Consider the following 21,393-nt stretch of genomic DNA (forward strand, 5'->3'; position numbering starts at 1 on the left):
AACCGCGACACTGAAAGATGTTTTCTCCCGTACGAGCAATTCCCTCTGCAGCTCCGACCATGCAGCGCCTCCATTCCCAAGCCCCTGAGCAGCCCAAGCAACGCCTCCGAGCATCTCCCCGAGAGGGGTTTCTTTCACCTCATCTTTCAAAACCTCGTGCCTCCCCCGCTGCCCGAGACCTCCCAGTAAGTGTCACCCCCGCGGCCGCCCCCCAGCAGACGATGTTCGAGCCCCCCGTGCCCGGCCCGGGGCGGGGGTCCCCGGGCGGCAGCAGGAGGCGCGGTGAGCCCGGCCGCGGCAGCCGGGAGCTGAGCTCACCTCCCTCCGCCCCCCCGCTCCCTTCTCCTCCCCCTTCCCTCCCTCCTCCTCCGCCTCCTCCCGCGCCCAGCCTGCAGCCGGGATCTCAGTATTATGGCATCGAGGAGAATGGAGACCAAACCCGTGATAACGTGTCTGAAAACCCTCCTCATCATCTACTCCTTCGTGTTCTGGGTGAGTGCGGCGCGGGCACACGGGGACCGCTGGGCACGGCCGGGCACCCCCCGGCCCCCACCTGCCCGGGGCGGGGGGCACGGGGGGCTCCGCAGCGCGGCTCCGCCGGGGCGGCACCGCTGGGGAGCGGGGACGGGGCATGTCCGCCGGAACGCGATCTGCGTGCACACACACACACACATATATATATATATGAGCTCGCACATATACACACACACATTTCTGCGTATAAAAAATGATGGGTTTTGCCTCCTCTCGCGGCGAGCACGTCCCCGCGAGCCCCCGCGGGGGAAAGTTGCAGGGGTCTCCCCGAAAGCCTCCATAGCCTGGCCGCTCCCCGCCGCCCCTCTGGCCGGCCGGACTGTGTCCCCGCCGCCGGACCGTGTCCCCACGGCCGGACCGTGTCCTCACGGCCGGACCTGTCCCCACGGCCGGACTGTGTCCCCACGGCCGGACCGTGTCCCCACGGCCGGACCGTGTCCCCACGGCCGGACCGTGTCCCCACGGCCGGACTGTCCCCGCCGCACCCGCGTCCCTCCGCGGGGCGCGGGCGATGCCGCCCCAGCGCCGCCGGTACCTGCGCGCAGCGGGGGCTGCCCTCGCCCCGGCCGCGGTACCCGCGTTTCGTAACCGGGCTCAGGCTCCCGCGAACCATTCTCCTGACCCAGATGCATTAATTGAGTTGCCGCGATTGCCTGACGGGCAGCCCGGCCGTGTTTTTGAGGAGACCCCGAGGGCCGGGGTTTTTCGCCGGCCTGTTAGTCAGCAGATCCCCGGCAGGAGCCGCGTATCGCGGCGGCGATCGGCAGGTTAAAGAGCTTTTAATGGCACAGGGTGACAGCGCACGGTAATGGCCCCGCTGTGTGCAGCTGGGGACCGGCTCGCACAGCGTCGGTACGGCGCTCTGAGGCGCGCTCGTCCCTTCCGAGTTGGCTGTGCTCTGTCGCTGTGCTAAGTGTCTGTGAAACACACTGACTCAAATCTTCATCTTTCTGCTTAAAAAGGCATTCTAAACAAGGAATTGCTTATTCATGGCAATAACGTTTGACATCCTTGCAGTGAACACAGGACTTCAGCTGTTTCAACTTTAACTTCACAGGCTTTCATTGTTTTTTTTTTAAGCATAACCAAAAGACATTTTGCTTATCCATACTTATGGCAGTACCTCGGTGTTATTGGCTCCTTTGTACCTGTCCCCCGATATTTAACATATCCCCCCCCACCCATTCTTTTTAATAATTTTGGTGGCAGCAGAGGTATCTGATGACTGAAATGGATAGGAAGCCAGAATAATCTGTTGGGTTTTTTGTTGACAAGTAGATTCTTCACATTAGTCTCAAGGAGGTAGGTGGCTAAGTTTATAGACTTACACAGTTTGAAGATTTATCCTTTCCAGTCCTCACTTCCCAGCAGATCTGTAAGAAACCCCTCTTCATTCTGTGATGAGTGAACAACTGCAGGAGCCCAGGCGAATTCATGGCATCTTTTAAAATTGTGTCTTTTTTTTTTTTTTTAAGTGATCATTGTATCTGCTGTAGCCCGAATAAACAGAGGATTGGATGAGCATGCCCGTTGAGCTAGCACATTTCACCGACGCTAATCTCATTTAAAAAGAGAGAATTGTACCCTGAGCCAAGCAGCTGGCTGAGGGCATTTGTGCCGTAGGCTGTCAGGATGCCAGGCCAGGTTGACAGCTGGGACCTCGTGGGGTAAATAACACAGCTGAGCTCGGGTTTGGGCTCCAGCAAGGCGGCTGTGCTGGTGGGATGCTCCGCTGGGAATTCTTTTCCTCTGAACTGTGGGTCAGGCTCTCCAGTCTTCTCCAGGGGCATGGCCACTCTTCCAGTTACTTAACGTTCGACAGCCACCAGAGTTTCTACTTGTTCTCTTCCTTGAGCCTGGAAAAGGAGGAATAATCAATGGTTAGAGACAAATCCTGCAGCCATGATCAAAGGCGAATGAAGAATCCTGCTTGCTGTTGCATCTGGTTTCTCAAGGCTCCAGCCTAGGGACATAGGCAGGTCTCAGTGGGAGAAGACAACAAAGGATTCAGTAAAGGTCCAGAGCATTTGACAGCAGATTCTTAGTCTTTACCAGTTCTGTGCTAAAAGGAAGAACAAACACTAACTCACATTTTTGTCCTCTTTCTGGGCTCGGAATCCATTTAGAATAAATTGAAGCAGGATGCCATAGGGAGAGCAAAACCATGGTGTACTCTGGCTGTATGCTCATTTTCTTTTTTTCAGTCAAGTTTGAGAGGTGAGGGATGTATAGACTTCCCTCAACCTCCCCCCCTCCATTATTTTCTGATTTTTGTAATCTTATAATCTGCTGGCTCTGGAGTCAGTGTAACTCAACTCGAGTCCTTGTGAATTCTCAGAGCTGAAAATATGGGAAGGATTCTATTGGAGGAACTATTTAATTTTTTTTTTTCTTGGACTGAGCTAAATACCAGAAGGAAACCATGCCAGCACCACAAATGGCTGGTTTGTAAATTTTTATTCTGACGGCTTTCCCACATTTTTTGGAGAGGTTGTAAGCTGATTTCTGAAGGAGAGAGCTCTGTGTTGCTTAGCTGCAGTTTTCATGGGTTTTTTTTTTAGCTGTGGGAATGGAGCTGTGATATAACACAGGGCAGAATCTCATACTGTGATGGGGTGGTGTATGGTGGCAACCCTTTGCCTCTTGGGTCAGGTGGTTACAGATGTGAGGGTGTGAGGAGAAGATGCTTCTTTGTATCCAGTGAGCTGTTCTGAACCATCATGAAGGACTTCTGTGTTTTTCACATTGTTTATAAAATAAGAAAGTCTTGAATGTATGCAGCATATTCCCCCAACAAGTGATTTTTTGTCAGGCTTAAATATGAATTGCATTGTATCTGTGGGACAGATGTGTATAGGTGAAGGCTTTTAGTATAAGCATTAAATGAGGCTGCACAGATTTCATGGGAGCTGTAGGACCGTAATGGGGAGATGCACTTCATTCAAATTTCATACTGCATAGCTTGTTCCTTTCCAAATAGGTTTTGTTTAATGTAACTTGTTGTTTTGATAGCTTCCTCTCCTCCCCCTCACCATACTTCCCAACTTCTCTCTGTAAATGTATCAACATGGTAAAAAAATTCCATAAACAGAGATAACAAGCTTTTTGTGTGCTCATATGCATTGTTATTCATAGAACACATTAAATGCCTAAGGTTACCGCTTTTGGTCCTTAAGGGATGTAGTAATAAAAATTCAACAGCCATTTTTTTCCTAATCAGAATTCTATACTGAATGCATCTACTTTGGAACTAGCAGATTAAAAAAAGGTGATAAAAGCTCTGCTTGGCTGTTAGCTATTTTTATTTTTTTCCTTTTGGGTATCATAAATTGCTTGCATAGAAATCCAAGTTAGAGCCTGTCTTGTTTTTAAGAGAAGATGAATTTTGGATTAGAATTCTAAGTGAATTTTTTATAGGAGAGAGAAACCTTGAAGCACCCCTCAGTACCTTGTATTTGTCTAGTACTTAAGTAACCTTTGGTCTTAAAACATGTGTATAATTAATATTTTACCGTAGCTTTCTAAATATATTTTCTTACCAAATTAACTGCCTGCTTCAATGTGTTTTGGGAGGGATGCACTTGTCCTTAAAGTTATATGGCTGAGGAAAATAGGTTTTGTCTTCCATGCAAAGCTTGTTGTTGCCCCAAATAGGCGCTGTAGCAAAGTGATTATTTTCTGATCCTAGGCCCCGTGAGACCCTTGGCACTCAAACAAGTGCTTTGCATGTGCTGTCCTGCTGGAATTGGGTTTTCTTGCTGTCAGTTAATGTAATAAAAGCATGTATGTAGTGTTTCCATTTGGATAATGTTCCAAGGTGGGTCACTGATCTGAAGTGATCAAAGTTTTTGGGGCCTACATTAGGTTCTTACAACTTGGCGTGTCTTTGGCTACGTGACAAAATCAGAGCTAAGGTAGCTACTCAGTTAGTGGTAGTTTTTGTTTTCTGAGTTTTTACTGCTTTGAAAATAGACCTGTGCATCCTGGTGGGACCTGCTGGAAGTTAGCAGGAGGGAGGTGGGACAGGTAAGTGTCAGTAGGCTGTGAGGCCACAGCAGGGCTGTAATTTTAAAAAAGGTTGAAATTGCGTGTTTTCATATGGTTCCTCCTCTTTTAGCCAGTTCCTCTGGCAGTGTGGTGGCACTGGTGGAGGTCAGGGGGTCTGGAGATGACCCCACGAAGGGTGATGGGTCAGTGCCCCTCTGGCATGGGAGGTGTGGGAATTCCTGGTGAGTGCTTTGAAGTGCCCCCCAATTTTCATCATCCCAGAGTTCCCCCAAAAGGGGGTCACCTGTGGGTGCTGGGAGTGGCTCTGCTGTTGGGACAGGCAGCTCCTGCTGTGGCAGGAGGGTGGAGGGAGCATTTCCCTGCCACTCCAGGGGCTCACAGAGCCTGGAATGGCAGGGAATTCCTGTTTTCCAGGAAATGGCTGAGACAAAGAGTGAATGTGGCAGCCTACTCAGAACACAGATTTATGGTTCAACTCCTGACCCATCCTCAAATGCAGCCATCTGAGCTCTGCATTATAATGTAGGATTAAATTTGCCTGTCCCTTTGAGTTGCTAGTGGCATTAGTCATCTACCCTATAAGTGTCCAGCTGGGTTGCTGAAATAACTGGTTTTCTCCCCATATCTTCTTTCCAGTGCTTCTGCATTGGTTCCTGCATGTTTCTGGTCTTTTTAATACCTCTTACCATGCCTGTATTTCTTTTCTTTTAATTCTTTTAAAATATATGTTAGCAGATGGTTTTAGAAGAAATATTTTGGGAAATCTTTAGCTTTCCCATGTGGCTTAGATTGCTCAATCTCTTGGTCGTTCCATTTGATTACAAAGTCAACATTGCTATACTTTAAGAAAGAAGTGTTATTACTCATATGTAGATACCTGAAATCCCCCCAAAAAACAAGCTCTCAGAAATGCACAGTATCCCCCCCATCATGAAAGATTTGAAGTGCTCCATTGTTCAGGCACAAACCTCTTGCAGTTGCCTCCTTAAGTCAGTTGTTCCCTGTTCTGTTCTCATAATGATATACATGCAAGATTAGAGATAATGGTGTTTTAGTAAGCACAGCCCAAGGTGAATTCTGTTGGCTAAATAAGTAACTGGATTTTTAAAAACAACAAAAAAAAGGGCTAGATGGTGTTTGAAACCATAACTTCAGAGTCAGCTTTCTAAGTTCCTTCTTGGAATATGTACCCAGCTTGGATTAATTTAGTGGGGTTTTGATTGGGAATTTTCATATTCTGAAAATTGTGTGGGTTTGGTACAAATTAGCATTCTGCGCCTCATTTAATGGAATAATTGACTTTGCTGTTGGCTAAATGTTTTTGGGTTTTTTTGTTTGTGGAGTTGTGCTTGCATCTCAGCAAGTGCAACTCCTTGACCTTGGAGTTTGCATCAGGACAGTTCTGTAGTTTGAGGATGAGGACATTTTCACACTAATGGGTAAGTTTGGACTGGTGAAGGGGGATCGTGGGTGACTTGGAAGTTGTTTCAGTTCTGTTGGGAAGGCACAGGATGCATTCATAACCAAGCAGTGGCAGGAGCCCTTGTTTTCCACAGGGAAGGGCATGAGGCTGTGGGGGAGCTCTGCATGTGTAGTAAACATTTGGCTGTTTAGTGTTCCCTTCTGCCCTGAGCAACCTGTTGTGTGATCTAAACAGGGTAAATATAAATTCTAAGGAAAGGTGCTGGGGAGGCCTTGTTAGCACTTTGCCATGAAAACAGCAGTAGAGTCCTTGGATGCTGGTTCATTCCAGCCTTGCTTGTCAAGGAAACGGAGACAATTATCGTAGGTAAACCAAGGGAATTTAAAATGGATCCAATAATCTGATTTTATCTCTGATTCTGTGACTATTTATCAATTCCTGTGCTGTCAGGGAGGGAAATTAGGTTACCTGGTACCGTTAGTTGTCTCCATCTCTGGATTTTTATCATTATTTCTTCTGTTGTTGCAACTGTCCTACAAATTTACGTGCCAGTGAGTTAATAGATGAATATCTAGAAAGGCTCTTTGTGCATGTGAGCTTGCAGAAATCTTTCACATGCTGTTTAAGCCCAGTGATGCTTGTTACAGAGATGCTGGCTTTGCTGTACTGCTGAGTCCCTTCTGCAGACACCAAATTTACACTTTTCAGCCCTGTTGTTCTCAGTGTCTTGCAAACCCCAGCGACTGAATCTTTAGAGTAAAATGCAGGATTCCAGAAGTGACTGTGGGGAGCAGATGACAGATACTGTATGGCCATTTTTATTTGATGATGTTACTTCTTTAGGCTCATTTCTGTTAATTAGGTTTTAATCCTCTCTCAGAGAAGAGATCCTTCACACAGGCAGAGCAGGCTTCCTTCCATCCTAGCTCTCTCTCAGGGTGGTGGGCAGGTGGTTGAAATGTTCTGTCTCTATAACAGTTCTGGGTTAGGAGAGGGAAGTATTTGAATTTTCCTTGCACTAAAGAGACTCTGAAGCATGGCACACTTGTGTCTTACTGGATTATCATTACTTCATAGCTGAGCTGCTTCTTTGAGCTCTGGGAGGAGGACACAGAATTTTTAGGAGCTACTGTAATGAAAGAGTGGAAGTTAATGTTGTTAATACTAATTTTGCTATAATTTCCACATAGTGTTTTGCAAGTTGTCTTCCAGTTGTGCTTTTTTCATCTCTATGTTTCTGGGGACAGTACTGAAATCTTTATGAGAAGGAAGCAGCCCCCCTTCCCTCTCTGTTCTTGCTCTCTGTTTCTGGCTGGTCACTGTGTGATGCTGGCAGTGACCCTCTCCCAAAAGCCAGGCAGGATTCACCACATTCACCAACAGCGTGGGCTGAGCAGAAGGTTGAAATTTTGTCTTGCCATCATTTATTATTGGGAGATATTTGCTGAGAGCTTTGAGAAAAGGTTGGGTTTGGTTTGGACTGAATGTGGATTTGGATGGATCAAACTGAAATGTTTTTTTTTGTCATTGAGTTTGCCTGACCCACATAACCACTCAGTGCCTTAATGCCTCTGAACAGAAATGATCAGCTCAGACCTGCTGCTGCCACAGGATTGAAGCTCCCAGGGAAGCTGACAAGTTCCCCAGGATCTTGTTCCTGACCGGATTATGGGCACTGCTGCAGAGAATGCAGTGCACAGGAGCAGCAAATTGCACTGAATGCCACCAGCAAAGCATTTCTGCAACTCAGCACACAGGAAACTCTTGCTGTAAGGACCTGAGTACATCTCCTGCAACTGAAGATGCAGCGAGGCCATGCTGATTTAGTCATATGATAAGTTTTAAAAACATTTGTAATTTGGATGGAGTTTCTCATGGGCTGGCCTCCATCTGGAAGCAACTTTGAAGTGTTTGGAGAATTCCTTTTAGCAATTTTTGGCAAAAGAATATGAAAAATTGCTCATTTTATATGTTTCTGAAAGTAAATGGGAGCTATATCAAAACCTGACATTTTTGATGGAGGTAGTCTTCTCAATGATAAAAACTTAGTCATTTGGGAAATTCTAAAAAAAAGAACTTTTCAAAAAAATGAGAATTTCCTGAATATGCCAGGTAGCACTGAATTTTTTTTTTTTTTTTTTTTTGTACCTGGACTTGAAACTGAGGCCAGTTTATGGCATCACAGGTTGTGTCATGGCACGTGCATCAGTCCAGCTGGGCAGCACCAAGGCTTCAAATTGTGTCCAAATTGTGTCCGGAGCTTGGAGCCCAGCCACAGGTGAAAGTGTGGCAGAGATGGGGACCTGGGGACCTGGGGTCTGCAGGCCCATGTAGCCTGCAAGGATATACACCTGGACTGGGATTTTTGTCCATGCTTGAAGATAATACAAAGGTGCAGCTTGCTTGGACTGTCGAGATATTCTGCTGTGACCTCAACCAAAGAAAAGGTGGAGGACATTGTAAACAGATTATGGAAACACATCCAAGTCAATTCCAAAAGCTATTTGAGATGGAGGATTGCTGCAGATTTCCTGCCATGGATGTCTTCCCTAATAGTCTCCTGCCCAAATCATTTGTATTACAATTTGCTGTGGCCTCCCCTGCATCAAGAGACAGTTAACACACCAGAAATGTGTCCCAAAAGTTGGGCCTTTCAATCTTGGGAGAATAGGTTAAGATAGAGGAGGAGACACTTTCCAGGTATGCATTAAAAGAAGAAGAGATAGAAACTCAATCCTCCTGTTTCACTTCAATAGTACTTAACACCTAACTGGCTCTAATTAGGCTTGGAATGGGCACATAATTAAGTGCATGTCTGTTTCCCTTTGAAAACAAAGGAGGGAAACAAATACAGATAGGTTACCCTCAGTACCTTGATGCTTTCCCTGATGGCTGCATCTCATGGCTGGGTTCATTTTCACTGGTGCAGCTGCCCTGTGCTGGATGTAGCATTTATTGCTCTGTGGCACGCACTGATTGCAGATAGAGCATGATTCAATTTACCTGACAAATAATGTCTTAGAGGAAACCAGCAGCTGATATTATTGCATGGTTTTGAGATTTTTTTTTTTTTTCAAATTTCCTCTGTTTTCAGGTCGTTGATGCTATGCTAGAGCTCCTTTTTTGTATGGCTGATTCTTTAAGTCAGTTAAAGCTGATCCAGTGTGCAGTTGCTTATAAATATTGAGGTCAGCTTGAATGTTACCAGGAAGTGAGTTCCTCTTTCCGGTATACTTCAGGAAAACTGCTGAGTTAAATTGTGTGGGTTCAAATAATCTAGAGGCTTAAATTGATCTGTCTTGTCCCTGAATAACCTATAGGCCATCTGTGCATCACCCATCACCTGCAGTCTTCAGGGGTTTTTTTTGTTTTGTTTTGTTTTGGGTTTTTTTTTTGTTGTTGTTTTTTTTTTTTCTATGCAAGTGTGATCTAAAACCTCCTGAAGAAAGAACAAGGACCTCAAGATATTGGAGAACTGACTTGAAGGAATGTTTCCCTGTTCTTTCCTGGCACACACAAGCCAACCCTGGGTATATTCCTTGCTTCCTGTTCTCACAAAATGGGAGCTGATGCAAAGGGATTTTATCAGGATTTTCCAACAGAAGGTCAGACCACTTAAAAATCAAAATAATGTAGTGCACAGAGATGACCTTACAGGTTTATTTCTGTCATGGCAAGTAGGACTGGGGACACATAACAGCCTTTCTAGGAGGCAGTGTGACCTTGCTGCAGTTACTGAATATGTGCAGGATGTCTGTGCAGCTTTCAGAGCACTTGTGCAAAGCTCTCACTGGCAGGATGGGGTAACTGCTAGTTTTGCCCATGGCCTTGTAGATAAATAATTCCTTATGGAAAAAAACACTCTTTTTTAAACCTTTCCCTATTGATCTCCAACTTCAGCGTGATGCTTTCGCTTTTCTCACCAGAGATATGTTCAAGATGGGGCCACTGGTCCTTGTCTCATCCAAGGTGGTCCCTGCCACAGCCAGGGGACAGCAGCAGCCTCCTGCCAGCACAAGAGCACTGCCAGGCAGGTGTGGGCTGGGCTCTCCCTCTGTACCCAGTGAAATGACAAACTGCAGGAGATGTGCTGGACCAGCCAGTTGGTAATAAACAATATTTCATCCAGCACTTGTGTAATTTTCAACCAAAACCAGCAACAAAAATAAAACCTCCCACTCCCAAGACTTTTGTGTTTTGTAAGCAGCAGCTAGTTGCTCTGTGACAAGATGGTTGTACTCAAAATAGGTATGTCTGTGGTAGAGAGAATTTTCAGCTCGTGGAATTGATCAGAATGATATGGAAGAGTTGCCTCAGTTTCTGTAAGCTAGTATGATACACATGTAATACTCTTTAGCACACAACAAACTTGGTCCCTGTTGTACAGAAACCTGAGCATGCTGCACCATTGCTATTTTTTAACAGAAGTATCAGATTTAATGTGTTCCCTTCCCTCCTGCTCACTGACCTCAAATTGCTGGGGGACCAGACAGGATTAATCCCTATGCCATGAAGAATGGCCAGTATTAAAGCAAGGAGCTTGGTTGTTTCTTAGAGCAATGCAATCCTCAAATGATAAAGATTATAACTGAACCACAACCACTTAGTTGATTTCTTCTCTTAATTTCACTTAATTTTCAGGGTCATATCAGGTGTCAGACCAAAACTAATTCCTATTTTTTCCAGCACTATTGAATATGAAAAATATTTTAAGATTGCAGACCTCTAAATCTGAAGGATATAGAGAAGAATTTCATGCTAAGCCTTAGATCTTAGGCAATCAACCAGTTACTAATGATATAAGGGCCATATCATCAGTGAAGAGTAGATAATTAACCAGTTTTTCTTCTAGTACCAGTAACCAGCTTATCAGTTGTTAACCAAGCCCAAGTCTGTGTGGCACTAAAATTTTCCCTTTGGAAACATATTTGCTCTACATCATATGTTACTGCAATACTGGTAAGCAAAAGAATATGAAATAAAAAGACATTTCAAGAAGAATTACATCATCTCTGGTTGATGGGCACGTGTGGGTGGACTCAGCTTGGTGCATATGAAAGGTGTAAAATGTCTTACAATATCATCTTGCTCTGCTTAAATTCAGTGGGAAGCAAACATGACCAAACTGTCTTATGCAGTCAGGCAATGGTTTTTGAAACTCACCTGTGCTTAATATTCATGTTCAGTGAAACAGAGAGTTACTCTGGCTTGGATTCCACAGAATTCCCATAGACATGTGGTTGGGAGCGTTTATCACTCATTTGTGTGCTGGATATCTCAACAGGATAAACTTTCTTCCCCTTCCTCTATTAAGTTAAATTCTGCCTCTGGTCTTTAGACTTGCTTTGGTTACCCCATGATTTTGCAGCACAGCATCATTTTACAAGAAGATATGTTATCCTCTGGTCTGGTGGTCCCACTGAAGTTTGGATGGACCCTAAAAAGGCAAAATGGTGTTTAAAATTTTGCAGCTTCTATGAAAACAAAGCCTAAACTAAAAGAATACAAGAGCAAAAGACTTATCTCTGTGTTGATGAGATGGAGTAGAGTGAGCCCACACGAGTCAGCAGGTGGATGAATAAATGCTGAGTATTGTGGCTGGCATCAGAGGCCATGGCAGAGTGCATGTTATTTGGATTAAATTCAGAAAAAACTGGACCCTGGCTGCACCCTGTATGTTGATAAGATGGGAGTTTTTACAACATTGATAGCTGTATGTTATATTTTCTCTATTCTTAAGAAGCATTGTGTAATTACTTATAGCAGCACTAAACCTTTGGATTTATTTACCAGTGGTAATACTTGAAAAAATAGTAGTTGGCACGTCCATTTGATAAGACAGAGCCTCTGGTGCAAGTCAGGCAATATGTCTAGGATGTGGCACAGCTGTGAGTTAGTTATTTTAAGTCCCTAACTGTAATAATTATTATGTTGTAGCATTCACTTTGACATCTTACTTCAGTTGCAGGAGTAGAAAGCTGAAATAATAATTAGGGTTACCTGATGTTGCTTGTAGAGAGTATGGGAATGCTTCTGAGAAGTCTAATGAATACTGCTTGTGAAGACAGATTATGATGGAGCAGCTGGCTGTATCTGAGCTATGGAATTGATACACCATGATGCTTCTTTATTCTGAAGCTGCACAGACAATGCTCTGAAAAAACCTCTCAGACTGTCCAGTGTCTTGGGAGAGGGAGTGGAGCTGCTGGTGCATGAGGGCAAGCCCCAAGGTGAATGGGCTTCCACAGCTGGGGATGATCCGTGCAAATTTCCTGATTTCACAGATTAGGCAGCCCTTTTGTGGGGGAAAAATATTCCTGTCATGTAGGGCATGGGGGGGATAGTTTTTCTTCAAGGAAAGAGCTGCACATTTATTTCTGTGGATGGATGGCTATCCACCTTCAGTGTGGAAAATCATTTGACTGGGGCACGAGCACATTGACACACTTTCCCATGGAGAGGAGACTTGGTGTACCTGCTTAAGAATGTTCTCATGCTCTTTGTGCTGAGTGCCAGCCATCTGTTATCTCCATGGCACGTTCCAAGTGTGGCAAGCAGGATCAGGTCCAAGTGGTGACCTCCAGAACAAGGTGGTTTGTTTGCTTTTACTCTTCTATGGACATGGAGACACAGAGGAAGATTTTGCTAACGTGGAGTTCTGGTTAAAGACTAGTATGCAGAATTTTGTCATTTGTGGATTCTGCCAGGTCTTGTGAGTGGGGTTGTCAAGTGCTTCTAAGAACTGGGCTGACTATTTATCTCAAGAAGGGTTTCTCTCTAGTTTACTCATGCAGTGGATATTGTGGTTGCTGCAAAGAGTTATTAGCAGTTTTGTTTGATAATTTGTAATCAGGCAGCTAAAAAGAGCACTCTGTGTGGGCATGCAGCTCTCAGGATTCTGCTTTGGCACAGGGAGAGAGCACCAGCACCTACAGGGGCAGAGGCTGTGCTGGGAAGGACAGTGGGGCTTCCCAAGCTGTCATCTGAGGCTACAAAATGGTATAAGGAAAAGGCTATCAGATAACTTACTGCTTGAAGGAAACTTTTAATTTGAGGATTTCTTCGAGTAGAAGGGAGTTTGTTCATGCTGAGAGCCTATTCTGTAGCATGTGCTTTCTCCCCCAGCCCAGTGAGACCTTTCTGGAAGAAATGAATGCTGGCTGCTCTTGGTTTTGTGTCAGAGTTAAATTAAGGCTTTTCACTAGCCTGGATTAAGGTGTATTTCGGTGTTTGGTGGGTGTAGGCGGTGACAGCTCATGGAAAGATGTGATCATTCATCCTAGCGTGCATCTTGACTCTGAGTGGGTGAATGACAGGTTGGTTTTCTTCTGATAGCCCTGTGCAGTTCTATCTAAAATCCCTTGTAATGGCTATTGCCCAGCTGGTCAGGCTGAGAGCAGAGCAGAATGGCTTAAAGCAGTCACTGTTCGGTTCTGCCTCTCCTGTGGCTGGGTGAACAAGAGGGCAAAGGGCTCAGCAGGGACCCAGCAGAAGGTAATTAATTTCTCTGGCATTCCTGGACCATGCTGCTTTTAGGCAGAGAGAATTTTCAGGTTAGCCACAGCATGATTTCTGTTTCCCACTTCTCCTTCCCCCTGAGTGGGTATCATGTAGGGACAGAGATTGCTCTGTGGTTCAGTTCCTGCTTTGTTTTCTTTTATCACCTTATGTGGTGCAGTTTAAATTACACTTTTCAAATGGTAAATTGCTTGGGAAAGACTTCTTAATGCCATTTCTCCTGGCAGTTTATTTCATACTTTTCATGCAAGTCGTACCAATCAAGTGTCTGGTCGGGCTGCCTGCTAAGCAGTAACAGATGGCCCATGCTAGCAAGGACAGGAAGGATCACAGGGGTAGGAGCCAGTGTTATCTACATATGTGTTTTGGATTGCATCATGAATGCTTCCCAGGAGGAAGCACAGCTGGCACTGGAATTGCAGAGATCTGATTTTTGACTTCTATTTGAAGTCTTGGCATATGTGAAAATCAAGTTCATGTTGGGCTAGATCAATAATATTGAAATTCTTCTTGCATAAAATCACTGTGCTTGCTAGTTTTCTGGGTTGTTTTTTTTTTTTTTTTCTTTTTTCTTTTTGCTTATCCTGTAATCAAATATAATGTGTGAGAGAAAATACACAGAAGAGAGCAGCCAGGTCTATGATGTAATCTTGCTTCCATGTGTGCTCTACCACAGGATGGCCTGAAAATGGAGTAACCAATGGAAAACTGCAGAAAGAAAACCAGAATTAGGTGGTTTGACCAGTATTTCCCCCTCTCGCTTGCTGTGGCACTAAAATACTTGAGTACCATGCTAGGCAAAGGGCCAAAGAGGAGAGGGGGATGTGTCAGAAAGTGGCTGCCTTGCAGAGCTCAGGTTCTGGGAAAGTGTCTTCCTAATGCTGGGCTGGCAGCATCCCCTCTGCTTCAGCCTGGCTTTCATCTGTGGCAGTGGGCACATCTCCAAGGGGGCAGGGAAAAAGCATGAATGAATAAAGCTGTGATCTTAAACACAGCCTGTGGAGGCCAAACTTTGATTCCACTGAGGTGGCCAAGGCTTAGCCACAGCCACCCTTTGCTTTGTGTGCTGTATTATATTGGATGTTTGTCCAGGTGCCAGCAGGAAAAGGCCAAGAGATCCCAGGCATGGCCACGTGATTAAGATTTGGCACACCAGGCCTTCCAGAGGGCTCTTAGAGTATATATTGGTACCTGTCTTCTCTTGACACTAAGAGACAACATGAATAAAAATGTGAGAAACTTCTTACTGCAAAATTCACTATCAGGCAGTCATGGGAAATTCATTACTTCATGGGGTTTTTGGGGGTTTTTTTGCTTTTTGTTGTTGTTGCTGTCCTATAAGCTTTCAGTTTAGAAGATAACATTTCATTTGGTTCTGACATTTAAATCCTTTTCCTTCCCCTGCATATACAGAGGCTTAGCAGTCCTTGCTTTGTACAAGACAACTAGATCTTGTGTCAGTCCTGGGATGATGCAGTCATAGAACCACAGAATGGTTTGGGTTGGAAGGAACCTGAAAGATCCTCTGCTTCCAATTCCCTGCCAAGGGCAGGGATGCCACCTGCTAGACCAGGTTGCTCAAAACTCCACCCAGCCTGGCCTTGACCTCTTCCAGGACTGGAGCAGCCACAGTTTCCTGGGAAAACTCTTCCCGTGACTCACCACCCTCTGACTTCTATTCTCACCAGCAGAATAATAACCTGTAGTAGATAATACACTTTATAACTGCCCTGAGAATGATGTGGAAGATAACCTAAGGCAATCCTGTTAGGATATACCCTTATCCTTGGGCAGCTGAGCAAGGGGAAGACCCTTCCTGTCAGCCTGGCCTGGAAGGATTTGTCTCACAACTTGCCTTATGAACTTGCACTTTCCTAGTGTTGACCGTGGTTCCTGCTGTCTTGATGTGTGTCTTTTGAGCAAAAGCAGAAAATGTTGGCAATGTGTCAGGCAAAAATCCTTGAGGAATGCCTCTAAAACACCCTGGGAGAGAAGAGGAACCCAAGTCAGGTGGTGACAGTTCCTTCTCTTGCCCTGGCCCATGTACACAAACTTGCTTGGGTTTAGGCTAAAGCCAGATTCTGCATTCACTTAAAGGCTTTTTCACCAGCAATCTTGTGTGTGACAAGACCAGAAACACATTGCTGGTCATTCAAGGGAAGGTAAGTTTATCCCCACTTTCTCCAGGAGATGTGGAATATGTGGCTGTGCTGAATGGTCAAATGCATTTACCCTTGATGGAGGTGGCAGCTGGGTATTCCCTGGTCCTCCAGTTCCCAGTTAGCTCTGGAGTGGAGTCCCAGGGCATTCCTTCTGGAGAACAGCAAAGGAGGGAGCACCTGCTTTTGTGCATAAGCTGCTGAAGATATGAAAGTATTTAATGATAACTCTCCCTTGCACTTCCCTCCCTTAAGCTCTGCTCTTAAGAAATAGCTCATTAAATTGTTAGTGGCTTGATGAGAGAGGAGGGGGTGGAAAGCCACTAATGAATGGCTTTGGTCCAGGTCTGGTCTCCCTAGAGCAGGAGGAGCCTGCTCTTTCCATTGGGGAGATCAGGAGCTGGATGGTGAGGAGGTTCCTTCTCCTGTTATTCCATAGACTAGTTTGACTGCTGCTCATACACAGGCTGCTATATATAAAATTTCTTCTTGGTGGGCATGACAAGTTACCAAAGAAATGATGTAAGGGCTGTAGGATTTACATAGATTCCAAACTGCCACATTCCTCCCAAAACTTCACACCAGAATTTAAATGTGGAACCCTTCTCTCCTTTTCGAAAGTCTGTGTGTATATCACAAGTCAACAGGCAAAAAGATCTTTATCATAATACTTTGACCTTGCAGACAGATAGAACTTGGCAGGTTTCTTTTGTATGGGCTTGGCAATCACTGCTAGAGGAAAAGGCAGTTCTTTATCTCCTTAGGAAGGAAATATCTGTGTTATAACACTATCCATTGCCACCCTGGTCTCTGACTCACTGTTGCAATGAACCATCAGTTTTTTACCTGACTTTGAAATTGGAAAGAAAACCACCGAAGGACTGTAAAATGTAAGTGTTTATACTTGGTTCCTGTTGTAGGAAGATGTGGATTTTCGCATTACATATTTCAAATTGGTCAGAGAAGGTGAGGAGGCCTGTAGAGACAAGATTTTACTATGTTTTCTGTTACAGCCAACAGTATGTGAAACATGATTTATATAGAAAAGTTGGAAGAATTTAGGTAACTTAATCTGATGATGTAGGTATTTGGATGAAGAAAAACTAGCATTGTTTGTTTTGAAACTCTCTTTATGAAGGGACATAGTTGCTCACAAATATCACACTACTGAAGTCTTGTATGTCTTTGCTCCTGACATACCTGCCAGTGTTTCTACAGCACACCTGGGTTGTACTTTTGAGGCTCCCAGCTTTAGGAGTAGAAGGCAAAAGGACAGTTTGTCCTGAAACACTTAATGATAAAATGATATTTGTGTATATACCTAACCTAAATACTAAGATCAGGAATAATATTGAACATCCTGGATGTAATCCCAAAGTTCAAAGTCCACTCTGCTTCTGATGCTTCTAGCAGAAACAGTTATCCCATTTTTAATACATCTCTCTGGCTAACCAGCAGGTTCTCTCTGATTTTATGACCTGCTCCACAAGGAATACCTCATCCTAAATACCCTGAGCTCTTGCACTTCCCCTTTTTCTTTTTTTAAAAACTGATGAAATCATCTCTCACTCTCTTTTTGTTATTCCCCCCCTCCTCCCCGCACTTTAAGGGTTTACCACATGTTTTTGGGTTGGTTCAGAAAAACTTGCCTTCCCCTTTGAGGGTTCCCTCTATTTGAAGCTCTGTCCAGCTTGTCAGAAGTCCAGATGCAGGGAGTTTTAGGCTGTGGTACAGTGGGGATCCAAGCCCTCACTTGCAGGCTGTTTTCCCTTTGCTTTTGTCCTTGTTCAGCATTTTGGGAGGGATCTGCCTCTTGGGAGCTGCTAAAACAAGAGAGGGGGCAGCTGTAGTGCGGTGGCATGGAGGGTTTACACCAGAGCTGTGCAGCACAACCACACTAAATCCAGCCTGTGCCAGCTGCATCTGGGATTTGTAATGCTCTCCCAATGAGGCTGCAGTTATTTGCTGTGAGTGCTGAGTGTGGCAGACTGCCCTGCCCTCATCAGCACCTGTGCCCTGAGCAGCATTGCACACCCTGCACACCCTCCTGCTGTGCCCTTCAGGTGTGTTGGTTTGACTTTTCCCTACATTCAGCAGTGTGCAGGGAAAAAAAAAAAAGGGAAAAAAGGCTGCATTTCATTTAAAAAAGGGAGGGGAAGGAGTGAGGAGAGGTGAAAAAAAAGGAAAATAAAAGTGTGAATGAGGTGCAGAAGCATACATCTTGGTGCTGATGCAGGGGGGGAGTGGCACCAGCAGACAGAGAAATGTCAGGAGTGCAAATTGGGCTGCAGCCCTGACATCTCTGTGCTTGCTGGTGCCTCTCCTGTCATCTCATTCCCAGCTGGCCCCTCGGACAGCACGGTCTCCTGTGCAGAGATGAGCTCTCGCTCACTGTGTGATTATTGGCAGCACCACCCAGGTGTTCCCCAGGGGTGCTGGTATGGCAGGCTGCCTGTGGTGTGGCTCACACTGTGCTCTTGGTGGTGTCCAGGTGCCTCCCCCTGTGCCCAGGCAAGGCAAAGCTGATTTTGAAAGCAAGTGGAGCCCAGGGCAGTGGGTGCTGCTGGCCTCGGGGTGCTGCTGGCTCTGCTGGGGCAGCAGCCCCTTGCCTACCCCCAGAGCAGGGTGGGTTCATCGGGGGTCCCTGCCCCTCAACCCCTAATGCCATTTCCAGAGTTTCTCTAAGGCCATAATAGCCTGTAATGCCTTTGGGGTAGGAATTCCTCCTGTCTTTCCTTTGGGCTTTTCTTCCTTCAGGCAGCTTCACCTGCCAGGGGTGAGTGTGGGTGTTGGTGCTGATGGCTGCCTGTTTGTAGCTGTGTGAAATGTGTGCAAAGATGCCAAAGCAGAAAAGGTGGGCTCACAGAAAGAGAGAAGGGGGTGTATGGAGAAGGAAGGCAGAAGCTAATGGAGAAGGGCAAAGGGAAACAGGTAACTGAGGCAACCAACCAGTCAGTTGCTGGCCAGTGCAATAAGTAAGTGGCTAGGCAGAATAAATCAGGAAGGTGAAAGAAGAGATAAGGCTGGCAGGGCATTCTGATTTATGGCCCTGTTCATTGCTTTCTGGGACATTTCACTTCTGTACCACTGGGCTTGGTGTTCACTGTGGAGCCTGTTGATGCCCCCCTCTGCTCCCCCTTTGGCCTCAGGCTGAGGAGCTGCTGCCCCACTGACCCCCCTCTTTGGTGGGGGGAGGCAAAGGGGGAAATGGTGTGGGAGCAGGATAGTTTGTGAGATCCGTGCATCTCAGGGCTTGTGTTGGGATAGAAGAACCCCGGGAAATAGGGAGGGGGAGACATCCCTGGGCTTCTTTTCTACTCGCCATCGTGGCATAAAAGCGCTTTATCTGCAAGTTAGTCTCTGCAGCAGAATTGAGGGGCTGGTGGGAGGGGAGGCAGCGTGGCACAGAGGGCAGGGAGGTAAATTTCCAGTTGTGTGGATGCAAAACTCCTATCAGTCTCTTTCCCAAACAGCTTTGTCATGTTCTCCCTCTTGGTGGCATCAAGATTCACAGCGTTTTCACCAACAAATCAACAGTGCAAATGACATTGGCCATGAGCATTGTCACTACCCGTGCCTTGAACCCAGCCCCACACCTTTGGACATACCTGTGTGGCTGTATTTTAAAGCTTTTTGTGCAGGAAAAAGGAGTGCATATCAAGGGTACTTAGGAAACATCTCTGGCTGGCAGAACTTGCGTCACCTTCTGGGGGACTTGTCACAAAGCCAGCTACAGCAACATCTTTGTCATCATTCCCGTTGTTGTTAATGAGTGTGAAAACTGAACCCCCTAATGAGCCAAGCCCTTCACTGGCTGCACCCCACATGTCTGTTCCATGTGCTGAAGGTGTTTGTGCAGTGGGGCTGGGGCTTTCAGTGCAATCCTAAAGCCAAGGGGTTCCACATATCCAGTCAGATGTGCTGGAGAACAAGTGTCAGGGGTCTTACTTTCCATCCTATCAAAATTCCATTTTCTCCCACTTCCTTTTCTTCTATTGAATTAAAAAGCCAGTATCACTAATGATCCTATTTTTAAATGTAAGTTTCAGAAATTCATGAGCTGCCTGGGTGGGACAGAGCATCGCTTTTGTTTGCAAGTGCAAATCATTAGATCTTTGCCAGACCATGCATGTTGTGGAGTAGCTTAAAGAGACTTTTCTGGTGACATTAAGGGACAGAATATGTTGAGACACCCAACAATAGTGAAGTTGAGCTTATGGTGGGCAAGTCTGTTCTGAAAGAAAAGGACTGCTTCAGAGTATTTGTACTAATGAACTTTTTTTGTGCTCTGCTTGTTTGTCTGCTTTGTTCTCTTAAACGATGGTGCATTTCTGGATAATTTCCTCTGCTGGTGAGCTACCCCCATCAAGTTGAAAGTTGTCTATTTTTAAAATGCCAGCTGCCTCTCGGATAAAAAAGCCAGTGCTGATGTACCGTTGCTTGCAATGCATTATTCAAAGTCCTTTTTAGACTCTCTCAAATAAAGAGCTTCATTAATATTTCAGCGGTCGCTGTGATTCTCTCCAAGGGGGCTCCATTCCTTTTTCTCACTTGACACCCCTGGATTTCTCTGTGTAGTGAAGATGATTGGATTTCGAGTTACCTTTGGTAGAGCAAACTCATCGTTTCCTGCAGGAAGTGGATCTTAAAAGAAAATTTGACCTTGAGATTGGAGCTAAGCAGATACCTGACATACCCAGGATCTTATCCCAGCCCTCAGCAATGGGAGTGCTTTGGAAGTGGAGGGGCTGTTTTGTGCAGCAAACACCAACTGTTGTGCACCATCATTCTGATCAATTCTAGCTGGCTTTGCTAGCTTAGATGGGAGGGAGGGAGGGGGACTGGAAAAGGAGAAACACAACAGGTTGGATTTCTAGACATATTTACTTAATGACATTTTCTTATGTAAATATTAACTGCATTTGCATCGATTTCAAAACCACACTGAGGGTTATTTTCTTTTTTTCGTGCTGTTAGGTACAAAACCTGTAATAAAGCTGGGGTTTTGAGAAAGAACAGAGTGATTTCCTCACTTGAGGTACTGGTGGAAAATCAGTAGCAGGCAGGTCTGGGAAAAGTGGGTTTATCTCTGAAGAAGAAAGGATGAGACAAAAAGTATCAACCATTCTGAACTCACTGCAATATGAGTAGGTTTCCTAATTTATAGGGTTCTTTTTTCTTTCCTGGTGATGCCACAAATAAAGATTCCTTTGTCTTGATTGTACATGACAGGTTGTGGTGCTGGGAGATGGAGATCTAGTGATACAGAGCCGTGTAATAATTTTAAGAGGTAGTTTCTCAATACATCAAGCAGTTAAATGTCTGAAGGGAAGACAGGCATTCAAAGCTGCTGCTCACCCATGAAACAAGAGTAGGAGAGAGAATGGTTGCTAAAAATCATTGCTGCATCCCCTGAGGGCACGAGAGCTGCAGGCTGGGGTCTCCCCTGTGAGTGGAGGCAGTGGAGGAAGGGATGATGAAGAGGTAAATCTAAGTAGGGTGGGGACCATCAGTTATCAAAGAAATAAAAGAACCACAGGCATAGAGGGGATTCACACTGTGGATACCTGGGTACTCTCTTGGCTGCCTACAGCATGCCTGGTTTGCATGTCAGGCAGCTCTTGCACTGTCAGCCCTCTTGTCAGGACACTGTGCAAGGGGAATCCTGTGACTTTGCTTGCAAAATACTAAAAATGCTGTGAGCTACAGTTGCTGAGCATCCAGAAACTTAAATTCTGCTTTGCTGTTGAA

At 45.4% G+C, this 21,393-nt stretch overlaps 1 protein-coding gene across 2 annotated transcripts in view; it reads left to right on the forward strand.

Annotated features, from left to right (window-relative positions):
- Window positions 1–252: 252 nt before the first annotated feature.
- TSPAN7 (tetraspanin 7) overlaps window positions 253–21,393 on the forward strand; it is a 250,411-nt gene continuing 229,270 nt past the window's right edge. Inside the window, exon 1 of one of the 2 annotated variants that reach the window (XM_041718583.2) lies at window positions 253–492. In XM_041718583.2, the coding sequence (XP_041574517.1) occupies window positions 412–492 (81 nt within the window). In that variant the 5' untranslated portion in view covers window positions 253–411. The remainder of the gene's footprint in view (window positions 493–21,393) is intronic. The other variant, XM_072935059.1, reaches the window with a different exon arrangement.

This window comes from Taeniopygia guttata, chromosome 1 (genome assembly GCF_048771995.1).
Source record: "Taeniopygia guttata chromosome 1, bTaeGut7.mat, whole genome shotgun sequence".
In the NCBI taxonomy this organism is placed as follows: Eukaryota; Metazoa; Chordata; class Aves; order Passeriformes; family Estrildidae; genus Taeniopygia; species Taeniopygia guttata.